The sequence below is a fragment of the Gambusia affinis genome, linkage group LG19 (genome assembly GCF_019740435.1).
Source record: "Gambusia affinis linkage group LG19, SWU_Gaff_1.0, whole genome shotgun sequence".
NCBI classification, from domain to species: Eukaryota; Metazoa; Chordata; class Actinopteri; order Cyprinodontiformes; family Poeciliidae; genus Gambusia; species Gambusia affinis.
Window position 1 is genome coordinate 17389875 of NC_057886.1, and position 16052 is coordinate 17405926.

Here is a 16052-nt window from a genome sequence, read left to right on the forward strand (position 1 = left end):
CAATAACTTGTAAATTAAATTCGCCGTCAGGCCAGTGTCATTATATGGTATTAAGTATTAGCAATAAATCCAGTACAGTATTTAAGCTTTTCAACTTGTGAGTATGAGAAAGATGTTTAAAGATGCTGTGTTTGAAGTTTTACGAAATTTTTGGAGGTCACAGTCATATAATAGGGAAATCGGTATTATAGTCAAGACCTCCCAATTTTTAGCTGAAACATTCAAAATACGTAAATATTCAAATTTAAGGTATAAAATATTAAAGCATGAATGTAGTTACATGATCTGTTCACTAGAGAGTAGTATAGAGAGATTTTGAAGCCCTTGAGTATTTTATTTTTTCTTTCCGGTATTTTTGTTGCACCTCATTTGTATTGTTACTGGTCAAACACAATACTGTTCTAAAATAGTCAGAAATTGCTCCATGTTTGTTTCGACTCAACAGATGTCTTTGCGATAAACTACTCAAAACCGTGTGCTACGCCGTAATTTTTTCATGTTTTTCAAAATAAAAGCTTATAGCTAAACTAAGAGACGTCTCGAGGCACTTCTTTTGAACCAATAGAGCCCACAGTTAGTGGTCACGTGACGTGTGAACGCATCAATCGATACTCGTTACCAGGATGATCCTTCCGCCTTGGTGATCTGCGTTGACTCCTTTCCTTGGACCACTACTCTACAAACAAACGAGAGGAAAGTGAACGGGGGCGAAAAGAGGAGAAAGGCTACAGTCCACACTTTAATTGTAAGAATACCGACTGTAAGCATTTTGAACTTACTATAATGTAGTGTCGACGTGCTACGGTGGCAAAAGTTGCTAAATATTGCTCAACAGGTGTGCTAAATAGTCGATAGCTTTTATCAGAGTTAGCTAGTTTTAATTTATATTTAAAGTGTTGTAGCTACTTAAGTGAAGTACACGACAAAGTTAACATTAGCTTGAGTGAAAGTGATGTTTTCTTTTCGTTTAGCAAAAGAAAACGGTTTAGCACGGCTATTCGGAGGGTTGACAAATTAACCCACGGTAATGGGACAACCTCCTAATATTTTTCTGTACTTATTGAGTGAATAAAAAACGAGGCATTATCCAGGTAACTATATAAAAAAGAAACAGAATTTACGGGTTTATATAGCGTTGATGGAGTTGCTATTGAATCTTGAACAAGTCAGCTGACTCATTGTAATCCCCGGATTAGCGCTGTGTGGTCGTTATGCATTTTAGCTTCAAGGTATTCATTTAAACTGGGTTTTGTGTAAGAAGCTGCTGCATGCTAAAGCTAAAGTGTTAATATCTACTAAGTTAATTTGAACAATAAATTTAGCAAGAGCCAATCAGTAAGTGCTAACCCATTTCACTTCAACCGGATTGTTTGAGCCTTTTTTATGTTTTTGTCACATGCCCACTAACAGCGGTGTTGTTATGGGTATATGATTTGGGTGCAGCACAAAGTGTAAAAGTGACACTCGGTTGTTTATGGACCTCTGCCATTAGAGATGGAGTGCAGAAATGCTATGAATGGATGATCTGTTAAATTATTCCAGTTAATATTCACAGTCAATAATGAATGCTCTCTTTCCATAGATCTTGATTGAGTGAAAAGTGCTGGGCACTCCCAGCCATCAACACCATGGGGGAACTCTTTAGAAGTGAAGAGATGACCCTGGCCCAGCTCTTCCTCCAATCAGAAGCTGCCTACTGCTGTGTCAGTGAACTGGGAGAGATTGGGATGGTTCAGTTCCGTGATGTAAGTACACAATATTTGTTGTCTTTGGATTTTCCTATCTGAAAGTGCAGTTTTCAGTGTTGCAGAATGTACTAGTCATCTTTGTTTAGGTGAATAAAATTTGGCTACATTAGTAGTGCTGTTTAGATGGTGGAAGCCCTTTGGGTCATGTGCTCACAGCTGACTCCTCGTTCCAGGCATGACAAAACCCTTTCCTAAGTAGTCTCAAGGCAGTTTGTTGTCTGTGAATATAGGATGAGTATAATAGAAGAGTCCTCTGCAACAACTTAAGACCTTATCAGGCTTTAACACCCTGCAGCAGTTGTAAGAAATTATCAGTTGAGCAAGTATGTTTTGTCACTGATCTCTGTTCTTCTTTTTTTTTTTGAAGCTCAATCCTGATGTAAACGTCTTCCAGAGAAAGTTTGTTAATGAAGTGCGGCGATGTGAGGAGATGGATCGCAAACTGAGTGAGCTTTTCTTCTTGTACAATAAACTTTTTAGAAATTCAGAAGCAATTGATTCTGTCAGTTTTTAACACTAAAAACACTGTTTGACATGCTTTAAAACCTTCTGCTTTGTGTGAGATTCCATTGTTTTTAAGTTTACTTGTTTGCCTTTAACAATTGTTCGACAGGATTTGTTGAAAAAGAAATTAAGAAGGCCAACATTCCAATAATGGACACAGGAGAAAACCCTGAAGTTCCTTTTCCAAGGGACATGATTGATCTGGAGGTAATTGTTTTCTTCTGTTTTTATAAGCCTTCATGCAGCAAGTCTGTATTTTTTATGTTTGTATTTCAATTAATCATGTAATAAAGGTTGGAGTCCAATGCATTTCATTAGCTGAAGTTATGAAGCAATAAAGATGGCTATGAGAACACAATAAGTGCAAGAAGAGTTTTATAAGTTTATTGCAAGAGTTGTAAAAAAATACTAAAATCATGCTTTGATTTTGTTTTTGATCTGAAGCCGCTCAGAACTGATTCCTCGTGTGTTTAGCTGTGAGGGAGGAAGAGTAATTTTGGGGGCTTGGCGCATAATGGCAGAGTGTATATTTATGAGTTTCCTGCTGTGATCTCTTTTGGATGTAAGTCTATATTCTGAACATTTAGAAACTACGTGTATGTAAAGTCAGTTAACAGAATAATTTATCTTTTGATTACTAGTACTAGTTTTTTTATTTTTTAGTGTTGAAAAATTACCCTCAAAGTATGGATATTGACTTCAGAGTTCTTAAAAATGGAGCTCTGGATCCTTACTCTCTCTTTTTATATTGTCCCTCTCAGGCTACATTTGAGAAGCTTGAGAATGAGCTGAAGGAAATAAACACCAACCAGGAGGCCCTGAAGAAGAACTTCCTGGAATTGACTGAACTCAAGCACATTTTGCACCGTACTCAGCAGTTTTTCAATGAGGTCGGTTTTATTTCTTTTACAGACCTTTGAAGTGTTGTTTTCTGCTTCTTGGTTTTACACATTACGTTTTTATTAAGAAACAGATGACTGTGAATTTGGTAGTTGTTTCTGTTGAAGATTGCAACACCCCAAATTAAATCTACACGTAGCTTCAATTGCTCACATTTTATTTATATGGTACCTCAAATACTCAAAAATTAAGACATGATGACATCAGTATTTTAACTACATCAATATATTAATAAGTTGTGTTCCCTAATTGACTTATTTTCTGTTTTGTCTGTACCACATTTCACAGCTGTTAATATTGCTCTCATCAAAACACAAAGCTGCACTTATTTCTACTCGATTTTAACAAAAGGTTTTTTCACTCATAATCTTTCTTAGTTGTTCACATGACTGCAGCATCTAGGCTAGTCAGTCATCATAGTAAATGCACTGTTTGCTCCGTCAGCCGAAGTGGTATTAAATACAAGATCCTGTCTGTGCTTAAGCAACCTTTGGCCAACATTATTTCCACTTCACTGCCTTCTCAAGCAAAACTGTGTAAACCGACAGCGCAGGGGGATCTTTTACAACTTCTTTAGATGAATCATTCACCTAAATCAGAGCTCATAACAAGTAGATGGTCAGCTGCTTATTGAATAGAAACTCCTCTGACTAAGTTTCTCTTAATAAGGTCAGGAGGGTTTTTTTTGTTTTTGTTTTTAAAGTGGGACTTAATAAATGTGTGCACATTAAATCAGATCTGGGAGTAAGTATGATGACTTAATGTGTATTGTGGTTTGTTTTTCTGTTTGACAGATGGAAGATCCCAGTTTGCTTGAAGAGTCCTCCATTCTCCTGGATCCCAATGAGCCAATCCGAGTAGCTCCTCTCAGACTTGGGTGAGTCAGTTTTCTACACTTGTGTAATTTAAAAGGATTAAGCTGTTTTCTCCGTCTCATTTGGAGGATTTTCATATTGTGCTTTAAGGCTCGTAAACACCACCCACACATTACGTTTTTAAGCTCTTTTCTAGACAGGAGGGATGATCCTCTAAAGCAAAAAAATCACTCTAAATAGCAAATTCCTTTTCAATTTCCTTTATAGCTGTTTTAAGCATAAGCAAAGAAGTAAATAAAAACCAAATGGAGAAAAATAAAACAAAACATTGTTTCTCAATTTGTGTGCTTCAGATTTGTGGCTGGAGTCATCGGCAGGGAACGTATTCCCACATTTGAGAGGATGTTGTGGAGAGTTTGCAGAGGAAATGTGTTCCTGCGGCAGGCAGATATAGAAGACCCCCTAGAGGACCCAACCTCAGTCAGTGCTGTTCAAAAACAGTTTAATCAGATGTTTAGAGGTTTTACTCTGATTTCTAACCTAGCAATGTTTTCTCAGGGTGACCAGGTCCACAAGTCCGTCTTCATCATATTTTTCCAGGGAGACCAGCTGAAGAATAGAGTTAAGAAAATCTGTGAGGGGTAAGTGAGTCAGCATCCTAACAATGTGAGGGATGACCTTTTCATAACTAATAGCTTTCTTTTGCTTTTTAATTCGTCCTTAGATTCAGAGCAACATTATACCCCTGTCCAGAAACCCCCCAAGAGAGGAAAGAGATGCTTGCAGGAGTGAATGCTCGCATTGATGATCTGCAAATGGTGAATAAACCTACAGAAAAAACAGACTTTTTTGCTATAGTGGTCTGTTTTTGTTTCTATTTCTGTTCAGATTTTAAACTTGTTTATATTCTAGCTAGCTCTCTGATATGACTAAACGCCCTTTCTTTGCACTAATTCGTCCTTAGATTCAGAGCAACATTATACCCCTTCTAAATTTGGGAATTTGGGAACTTCTAAATTTGTTCGCTGGAAGAACATTTTGTTGTATAGGTTGCTCCTCAGAAGTAAAGTAGCCCAGGACAATTATTTATCTTTACTGACTAATGATTGATCACTTTTTTTTTAGTTTTTTTTTTTACATTCATTACAATATCTTTTGATGTAAGTCTTAGCAGATACTCTGAGAATTTACTTTAAGAATAATATTATCACAATATGGTATTACACAGAATTCCAGCATGACGTATAACATATCGGGCAAAGCTCAACACCTGTTGGGAAACCTTGTGGATGGACTGATATTCTTTTAGTACATGTGAGCAGAAGTTATTTAGAGTGCTGTCTGCAGAATGAGACATTGCCTCAACAACAGGTGTGAACACAGTGCTTAAATGTCCTGCTATTTGCTGATCAGGACTTAATGTTGAATGTGATTCATACAGCAGCACACATGAGGATAGTTTTGCTATCTACTATGGAAACATCCAGTGGATGAGACAGCTGGTTAATTGTAAATACAACTCAATGTTAATGTTTTATCCTGTTTGGAGCAAAATACAAGTTTTTCAGGGCAAAAGGGAAAATCTTTCCTAGGGAGGGACCAAGAATGCATCTTGATCTGATAAAGTAATCAATATTCATTTCTGGGTGCCAACAAAGCAAGCTGTGGTATACCTATACTTGTCTTTTAAGCGTCCTGTAGCTCATATGTATAAATATACAGTTAAAGTCGATTCACTCATGTGGGAGATGTCTGCCTCTGGTCATAAAGGTTCTGAACCAGACTGAAGATCACAGGCAGAGGGTCCTGCAGGCTGCGGCCAAGACCGTCAGGGTGTGGTTCATTAAGGTGAGGAAGATGAAGGCCATCTACCACACCCTCAACCTCTGCAACATTGACGTCACGCAGAAGTGTCTGATTGCTGAGGTGTGGTGTCCTGTGTCTGACATGGACTCCATCCAGTTTGCACTGCGGAGGGGGACGGTGAGTAAACTTGAGGATTGGGGGGATTTCTGCGTTCTGGTGTATATTTTTAAACTTGAGTGAAAGCATTTGTCTTGGGTTTTGTTTTTCTTAGGAGAAGAGTGGCTCCACTGTGCCTTCCATTCTCAATCGAATGCAAACCAAACAGACCCCACCCACATATAACAAGACAAACAAGTTCACCTCTGGATTCCAGAACATTGTGGACGCTTATGGGATTGGCACCTACCGTGAAATAAACCCAGGTACTGACGGTTTCTCACACTTCCTGTCCTCTCCGTCATTTTTGGTTATCCATGCTCACCTTGTTGGCTCATGCTCATTGACATGTTTCACTCGTTTCATGTACAACCACATCCATCACCCCCGTCCTCTTCGTTTGATGCCTGCATCCTTGTCTTCAGCGCCATACACCATTATTACCTTCCCTTTCCTGTTTGCTGTCATGTTTGGTGACTTGGGCCATGGGACACTCATGACCTGCGCTGCTCTCTACCTTGTGATAAGAGAAAGCAGGCTGATGGCCCAGAAGAATGATAACGAGGTATGGATTGTTTCAGCATCACCTCATCAATCCCAGTCTGCTGAGCCACAGAGAATCTGTAGTATTTTACAAAACCTGATCACTTGAGTCTTGTTTTAAATCCTCATATCCATGTTTTCTTTCCTTGAACTGATTCCTCATTGACACTTTTTTGTTGCAGATATTCAACATGGTGTTTGCAGGACGCTATATCATACTGCTGATGGGAATATTCTCAATGTACACTGGTATTATTTACAACGACTGCTTCTCAAAGTCCCTCAATATGTTTGGCTCTGGATGGAGCGTGAGATCCATGTTTAAAGGAGGCAACTGGACGTAAGTATCACAGATGGAAATGTACTCAGCATTGCATTAAAAGTAACATCACTGCTGTGCATTTACTTTTTGCCAGCTGATGCTAGGAGCCAAAATTGTAATTCTTTAGAACAACAAAGAAAATATTTATTAGACTGTTGTGTCACTGTTTTTTGCTCCAGTTGAAGGAAAGTTAACAATTCTGTGTTTCTTTTCTTTTTTTTTTCTTTTCTTTAGAACTGACACACTTGAAGGCAACACGGCCTTGCAGTTGGATCCTGCAGTGGAGGGAGTTTTTAAAGGGCCATACCCCATTGGAATTGATCCAGTAAATCTTTAGGATTTATTTAACATATTCCTTTTATTTGTTTGTTTTTATTTTATCTTTCGTAATGCTGCTCCTTTAAAATGAACATTTCCTACATTAGCAAGGTTTACATACTTGAGAGGCACCAATTAAACGGCCAAAGTTTTCCCTTCTGTCTGATCTTCAATTTGCAGACCAGAAACTGACAAAATATGAATGCTTTCAGATTTAGTAAAGGCAGAAAAACTAAAAATTACCACAATTTTTAGGCTATAAATGCATCATTATTATTTTCTTGATGTGCTTTTTTGAAGTTGAATGGAAATATCATAGAAAGTTACAACTACAAAAAATAAATATTTTTCTGTATTGAATGGATTTGGAAATCATCACAAATTGTCAGTTTTAAGACATCATCTGTTTCAGCATAAAGCAAAATAACAAATTACTATTAATATTAAATAATGATAATTATTTTTATGATTCCTATGACCTAAATGCTCAATTCTCTGAAGCAATGTGGGACATTTTCTCAAATCACAATACATTGCTCCTCCAAAATAATTTGCATTACTGTTTTAGAGTGGAAATAGGTTTCAGCACAGGCCTAAAGTCATGCAAATCAGATTTACAATGCTGCTTCCAGTCTTTTTTCCATCTTGTAAAAATGCTTAAATAGCTGTTTCTGCACATACTGCCTGATAAGCCACATGCATTGCCAAACTTATTGAATTTTATACCTTTTATCATTTTTGATGTCATTTTCTGGTCCTCAAGAATATAAATGTAATGTGATTGTTTTTTATTTTTATTGGTCTGTCAAATAACCTGCAACTCATTTTGTCACCTGATTGGTGGATCTCTAATCATTACTAAATTTAATGTGCTACACTTGGTTCTTTAACATTTTTTTTTCTTTTTTGCATTTTTTTCAGATATGGAGTATTTCTATCAACAAGTTGACATTTTTGAACTCCTTCAAGATGAAGATGTCTGTTATCCTAGGAGTCATCCACATGCTTTTTGGAGTCTCTCTAAGTCTCTTCAATCATCTGTGAGTTGATGTCTTTGCTTGGTTTCCGTTTCATCGGATTAAATAACAAACTGATGGAATGATGTGCATTTCTGCAGGTATTTCAAAAAGCCACTGAACATCTACTTGGGATTCATCCCAGAGATTGTCTTCATGTCCAGTCTGTTTGGCTACTTGGTCATTCTGATATTCTATAAGTGGGTGTCTTATGATGCCCGCACCTCCAGAGATGCTCCCAGTCTCCTCATTGCCTTCATTAACATGTTTCTCTTCAACTACAATGACCCCAGTACCAAACCTCTCTACAGGGGGCAGGTTAGACCTACTGTGTAAAAATTATGACGTTTAGATTAGGGATAAGCACAGGAAGCTGATTTTTTTTTTCTTTCTGGTTTTCTCTGTTGTCTCTGTAGATGGGGCTGCAAATATTCTTGGTCATAATTGCCTTAGCATGTGTTCCCTGCATGTTGGTTGTGAAAACTCTGGTTTTACGGAGACAGTATTTGTGGCAAAAACATCTGGTAAGATCAAACTGTCTTGGAGTTAAGGATAAAACGATTAATTGTGGTAATTGTTAATTGCAATGAACATACTCAAAAAAGACCATTTGTTGAAAGAACAATACACTTGGAGAAAAACTGTACAAATGTATATACTTAGTTTTAGCTTCACCCAGTTCAAATTCTTCAAAAAAAAAAATCCTATTATGCAATCTTGACTATCCAGATATTGATCGGTTCTAAATAACAAATCATCCGTACACTAATATTTTTTATATGTATTTTTTCACTACAGAAGCATCCCTTGTTTACATTGATCAAGGAAAGGATGTTTCAACTGGCATAGGAATCCTGTTATTTTTATCAAGCCATTAATATGTTTGTGTTCTTATTTAAAACCATGAATTGAATTGTGTATTTGCATCTTTTAATGTGTTTCTAATATTGTATAAACAAGACTTGAATGAAAAATCTGCAGCATCTGCTGATTTTTTTTGTTTGATTAATTTTTACTAATAATTATTTGCAGCCCTAATTTATCCCTTTTTGCCTCCTTATTCTTTAGGGCACACAGAACTTTGGAGGGGTCCGAGTGGGCAACGGTCCCACCGAGGACGAGGCGGAAATCATCCAGCACGACCAGCTCGCACAGCAGTCTGAGGATGAACCTGAGGTAAGTTTAATGTCGCTCCGACGACAATTCATATTTGTATTTGAAATGATTTCATACAGATTGTTTACAATGCAGAAGGAACAGCAGTTCAGCAGTTTGTTGAGAGAGCAGATGGCAGTAAAATGATCCTCTCACATGTTTGAATAATTCAGCCACTCAGCCATAGCTGAAACCTAATCTCATGTTTCCACTTCCACTGTGGTAAAACTAAACATCAATTATGGATAAGGGTGGATTGTTGTTCCTTCTTTCCATATTTTTCTTAATGCTTATGTGATTTTATCTGTGCGTGCAACTTTCTGTGACATGCTGTTCATTCATCCTACTGCTCTTATAGCCTAGTTATCTATTTAAATTTAAACAGATAACCTAGTTTTGCCTGTTTGTGTGTGGGCAGAATGCTGAAATGCCCAAACGTATAACTGTTTTCTTCTACTTCTTTTCTTGATGTTTGTCTCTTGATGTGTTTTCAATAACCAAGAGTTCCCTTTTGTTACCTGCTTTCAAGGCCCCTGAGGAGGAAGAGGTAGGATCGGAGTTAATGCTGCACCTTTTTCACTTACTGTAAAACATGCATGTCTCGGTTCTCTTCTCTCACTGCAACTCGCCTCGTCGGCTTTTGCCCTTAGGTTTGTTGGTTGTGGGTATGTTTGTGTATGCTGGTGCATTGTAGGTGTTTCATCAGATGTGGGGCATCAGTAGATCAATGCTTCCCTGAGGTCTCGGTGATGTGCATGACGCATCAGTAGAGCAGCTGATACTTTGGGTTCACAGGGTCCAAAGAGGACAATTCCTCTACTAATTTGGAGGTTGCTTCATTTATAACAGCTCCCCTATTAGTTACTCTAATGATCATGCACGTACAGTGAGCCAGATTCTTTCTTTTGTGGGCCCCAGGACTTGGAGACATTCTGCTTTAACTATATTGCTGATGCGTTTGTCTCTGTTTCCACAGTTTAACTTTGCAGATACGGCTGTGCATCAGGCCATTCACACCATTGAGTACTGCCTTGGCTGCATCTCTAACACTGCTTCCTATCTGCGGCTCTGGGCCCTCAGTCTCGCTCATGCACGTAAGGAACAACACAAGCGTCACACACACACATTTTCAGAAACATGTTATTAAACCCATAAAACAGTCATAATTTCTTTTTTAATGTCTTGCATGTTTTCATGAACAGAACTGTCAGAGGTGCTTTGGTCCATGGTGATGCGCATCGGCCTTTCATCTCGAAGCTTTGCCGGTTTCATCCTTCTGGCCATCATCTTTTACTTCTTTGCTGTTCTCTCAGTTGCCATTCTGCTCATTATGGAAGGGCTGTCTGCCTTTCTGCATGCACTTCGACTGCACTGGTAAGTTTTCTATCCATCGTTGTTTTGTATAACGATTTATCTAATACTGCTAATGCTTTGACATTCATGAATACTACAATATTTATATTATCTGTTTCATTGTGACATTAATCACTTATTAAATAAATGAATAAATCATTTATTTTTGTGACTCCTTCATTTTCCTGTGGAGTGTAAATTAATTTCAGAGTGATGGCTCCACCTGGTGGCTACTGTGTTCCTTCTGCAGAGACAAATTCATGTCTAGCTAAATTATTTCATAAGTAAAGCTGTGTTCCATTTCTGTCGGAAGTTGGAACTGGAAGATAAAACTGAGTTAACAACTTTCAAATGAACAGGATTCCAATATGGCAGGGCCCATGTAGCTATTTCTGTAACTCTTGCGTTTCACTTCCACTTTTTTCACTTTTTATTGGTTCGTTTATCAATGCAAGTGGTCCATGTAACACAAATTTTTAGATTCACCTTTACAAGTGTGTGTTGTAAAATAAACTTGTTTTCACCACATCTTACTATTGTTGATGTGAGAAGTTGCCATATTGGATCTCTGACTTTCTGAGTGTGAAGTCCAAACTCAGAGTGGCATTCCAGATGATTTTTTTTTCCAACTCAGAAGTCAGAATTTCCAAGTTGTGACTACAAATGGAATGCAGATAGAAAATAATTCTTAGTGCATATCATTAGGCAGGAAATCTGAAGAGTTATTTATGGAACTACTGCAGTAGAAGATATTGTTTTGTACAGGTACATCATTTCTGTTTCAGAGTGAATTTCCCTTGTAGCTGTAGGAAATTTGTTTGGGTTATCTTACCAGACAGTGAGGTCAAAGCAGAAAAATAACATTTTGTTCCTTAGAAAAAGCCTGAATCTATTTAATTGTTAAATATGTAGTCAAAGAGTGGATGTTGTGCTCCCCAGAAAATCTAATTCTTGTTTTTAAAATGTTTTAAAGGTTCATCTACTTTTTTTTTTTTTTTTTTTTACAACAGTCAGACTTAGGAATGATGGGTATTCCTGGCTCCTTAGATAATTGGTCATCCAGCTGTCGTTTCAGACTGGACATTTAAAAATAGCTCCTGATCATTTTCTTGAAGTGAGGAGTATTGGGTGTCTCTGGCTCCAGAGCCAGATTCATAATATAAACAAGAGTGACTACAGGCTGGAATCAGGAACAGGGGTCACGGGCTTTGACTGCTCCATTCAACTTTACCCCAGCCTGCTATCCATCACCACTGTATTCCTGACGAGGTTATTATGTGAAACTCTTCTTGCCTAATGGTTTTTCACTGTATCTCCTATTTCCTCCCTCAGGGTGGAGTTCCAGAACAAATTCTACGTAGGTCAAGGCTTCAAATTTCTCCCTTTCACCTTTGAAAGCATCTTAGAGGGAAGATTTGAAGAATGAAACGGCTTTCTTTACGCCTGGTTCTCTCATAACTTCAGTCTGTGTGTTGTCCAAAAGCGTTTTTTTGCTGTTATTGTGCTTTTTTTGTGTGTGCGTGTGATTATATCTCCACATTACCAGAACAACTCTGGCAACGACTCATGACTTGGTGATCCTATAGTAGCTCTATTTAATCTGTCTTATTTCCTTTAATATTATTTATATTGTCTTCTTCTTTATAAAATCTTTACTGCTGTTCTTTGTTGGAAGAATCCTCAACATGATACACTAGATATCCCCTCTGCTGAAGTTTAGACAGCGATAGAAATGTTCGTCCTTGTGTCGTCTCCTGTGTTTGTATTTGAAGCTTTTGTTATTGCAGAGAAAACTCACAGAATTGCAAAACTTTGAATGAGGGCAAATGCATATAACATAGCACTTAGTTTTTTTCCTGTTGCTATACATGAAAGAGATGAATAATCTGCACACAGTTCCTTTGTAGTAATCTGCAGTATTTCATTACACATTTCTGTAGCCGTAGAAGGGATTTAAAGCAGCAAGCAGACATGTTAAGGTCGTTTGTTAGAAATGGTTGACCTTGTCCATAACTATGTCAATAAACTGAGAAGAACTGGTTTAAGTTGTTTTTGTCCTCCTTTTTCAAGACGTCAGTATCCTGTTGCAACAGAGTGTCTGTTAGCCAGACCACTTCCTGCTTTAAAACCTTCTGAAATTGTGAAAGACTGTTAAATAATAATAATACCACAAGTATAAGACGTTTTAAAAGTGTTACTGTTTAAAATTTTGAGTTTCTCCATAAGTTTTCTATGTGCCTTACAGTTGCAACTGTTAATCAAGTACTGCTCATTAAAGCAGGCGCTTTGATCATGTCAGCAGCTTGGACATTCTGAATTCTTCCAAATACGACTGAACAGAAAATTAAATCAGCGTTTCCATTCCACTGTTCCCTCTGTCAGCAGAGGGAACAGTGGAATGTACTGAACAGACCTGTGCTTTCATTACAGTTGACCAGTAGATGGCACTGCTACTCAGATCATCTTAAGCATTTTGGATTCTTTCTCTGTCCTGTTCCTTCACATTCTTTGACCTTTAATTTTAAATCTAGTGCAAAATTAACTTTAATTTAGAAAGATGAATTTTAGCCTGTGTTGGACAGTCGAGATATTTTTGTTCTTAAGACACTTGAGATTTTGTATCTGGCAAAAAGTGGCTCAATACAAGTAAATGATACAGTTGGAGCTTTATTCCACACTTTGCAAATCATCTTCACACTTCTGAAAGGGCATTATCATCTCAAACCTATGGTTTTACTTTTTTTTGTGCAAGGCGTTTTTCCTTCCACTCAGCTTTCCATGGATGTGCTTCTCTCTGAATAGGTAGCTCATTTAGCAATGGTCATTTGTAGTTTACCTTCCTTGTGTATGGTGTCAGTGACTGTCTGTTGGACACTTTTTCTAATGACTGTGAAGGTTATACATTTATTTATTGTTCTTGTGTTAATATTCCAATTTTGAGAACAACTATAGTTGGGGTTTTCATTAGATGTATGTCATAATAATCAAATATAAGCAGAAATAAATGCCTGAAATAATAATTTATAGTTATCTATGCATTGAGAGTTTTATTATTTAATTGAACTACCAAAGTAAAGTCAGTTTACATAGTTAGAAGTTTATATAAATAAATGAGAAGTAGTTTACTTTAGGTCTTGCTGTGTTGTTGTTCCTCTTGGGGGCGCTGTTCAACATTTTCTGCTCTGCAAAAAATGTATCCTCTTTGTCTCAGTGTTTTGGTTGTAATAAAAAAAAAAAATCTACCTTGCATATATAGTTTGTGTTTAAACCAAAGGTCCTCCTATTTATTTAACATATTTAAATGACTTAAAGTTGTACCTACAGAGCAGGAAATAAATGTATATTTATATATTGTTTTATGAATTTGACTCCATTTTACAGGAACCATTCAATTCACCATCAAAACAATTTGTTATAATTGAGTTGAGTTGAAAAGTGAAACTGAAATCCAGTGTGTTACTGTTGTGCAGAACGGTTCACTCAATGCACCAGCTGACAAATTCACCTGCACACCGATTCAGTGTTAGAAATAAATAGGCTAATATGGATCTTGTTTATCTAAGTCCTTAACCGCAACGGATAATTTTATTGTCATTTGCAACATAAAAGCAAAGTGGAAGTATCAGCCTTTAAAAAGAGAAATAATTCAACCCACTAAAAGGTGAAAGTGGAGCAATCAGAAAGTCTAAAAAAAGTACTTCTTCCTCCTGGCGTCTTGGGAGGCCTGACTATTAAAATCTTCAGCCACTCTGGAATGAGGAACTTCATGTTCTCCAGTCACATGTCTCCAGAGGGGGGCTTCTACTTTACAACCGCCCAAGGTAATAATAGACCTCTGTATTTATCTTTTAGTTTTTTCTTAGAAAAGCTCATTTAATTTGATGATTCCCAGTGTGTCATGTACAACCAGGGCTGGGGGCAAGCTTGCATAAGAGCCCCAGATATTCTGCCATGTTTATGCTTTCTGACACCTTAAATCTGCTCTTTCAAAGGAAAAATCCCATTAACAGTGAGCTTTATTATTATGCCCGTTATCTGACTGAGTGCACTTTAACTTGGCAGGACAAAGAACAGGAATGTCCAGTTTGTCTAAGTTTATAGTAGATTTTTCTTTGGGATAGTGGATGCTTTTGCAGCTGTTCTGTGGCTTCGAGCTTTGGTGCTTTCTTGATCTAGGCGCAGAAGATAGAGGAGTCTTTGCTTTTCAATAAGCCAGAAGCAGCTACACCAACATGCTGAGTCTCTCCAGCCAGAAAAATCCAAAAATACTGAATGTCCCATGAACCGGCTATGTTTTTGCTGGCATGATTTGAACATCTTGCACTTCAGTGTGCAATGACAGATTGTCTTTCTATGGTTATTTCTCTTTCTATATGGTCAGATTTCAAAGCAAAAGAACTAAGAGTAGATAAATTACTTCTGCCTCTGTTGTTATGGAAGTAAATGTGTCTTAGATGCAAAACATGCAATTTACAGGAACCACCACTTCTAAATATTATGCATTTATCTAAGTTTTACATATTGTCTGAAGGCATTTATCGTTATAAGAGGCCATTTTAATGCCACCTGAATTTGAACTGCATTATTCTTTCAAGGCTTTATTCCTTGGCAGATTTTTTGCTTAGTTTTAAAAAGTTGTAAGATAATCTGGAAGACGTATTGGTTGGAAAATAAACACTAGAATACATAAAACCATTTATTTTCATTTTTCAGTTTCCCATTTCCCACAAAATAGTAGTCTTTTTCAAATTAAGCTGCTTCTTTGGATTATCCAATGAGGTTTTGAGCTTGTCACACTAAGTCAACAGTACTATGATGTAAAGGCACAAACTAAGTATATTATCTTAGACAATTTAACTGAAAACCAGATAGTTACCATAAAAAAATACAAAAGGTGCAGCAATGCTGTTGGACAAGAATGCATATTGTGGTAAAGTACTTCTGCTAAAACACTTTCTGCCTCTTATAAAGTAATTATTTTTGTTGACTTGAATGTATGCTTACTCTTACACTGATGGTGAAAAATACAATTTTAAGCTTTATGACAGACACTTGAAGGCGTTGTGCAAAAAACTGATTGATTTTTAGAAGAATTCATAACTTAATCCACCTTGACCAAAACCTCAGTTCTATCTGGAGAAAGCACGATGCTGCCATCACTGTTCATCAGGGGTATGATGTTCTTTCTGTGAAAATATGTTTTTCTTCCAACCTTACCTTTTAGTCTAGACTAGAGAATACATGTGGAATACAGTACTGATTTATGAGTCTTCCTTTTCTTCTTTTGTTTGTTGTACTTTTTAATGAATTTAGATCCCAATAAAATACTTAACTAAGTTTATTAAGAAGTTAAAACAGTATAAACACATGCCAATTCTGTTTAAAGGACAGAATTAACTCAAAAAAATTAACAATA

At 37.0% G+C, this 16052-nt stretch overlaps 1 protein-coding gene across 8 annotated transcripts; it reads left to right on the forward strand.

Moving 5' to 3' along the window:
• Positions 1-542: 542 nt before the first annotated feature.
• atp6v0a1a (ATPase H+ transporting V0 subunit a1a) lies at positions 543-12677 on the forward strand. Of its 8 annotated transcripts, none has more exons than XM_044100081.1 (22): positions 544-745; positions 1583-1745; positions 2116-2194; positions 2362-2459; positions 3014-3142; positions 3947-4029; positions 4321-4447; positions 4526-4608; positions 4692-4785; positions 5738-5950; positions 6045-6195; positions 6355-6494; positions 6655-6812; positions 7029-7119; positions 8034-8152; positions 8230-8446; positions 8545-8652; positions 9197-9304; positions 9786-9830; positions 10260-10377; positions 10486-10657; positions 11969-12677. In XM_044100081.1, the coding sequence occupies exons 2-22, from the start codon at positions 1629-1631 to the stop codon at positions 12060-12062; spliced, it is 2544 nt and encodes an 847-aa protein (XP_043956016.1). In that variant the 5' UTR covers positions 544-745; positions 1583-1628; the 3' UTR covers positions 12063-12677. The 8 variants fall into 8 exon arrangements, with proteins under 8 accessions (XP_043956012.1, XP_043956016.1, XP_043956011.1 ...); XM_044100080.1 differs by having other exon boundaries at positions 575-760; XM_044100082.1 differs by having other exon boundaries at positions 575-745; positions 9813-9830.
• Positions 12678-16052: the final 3375 nt, after the last annotated feature.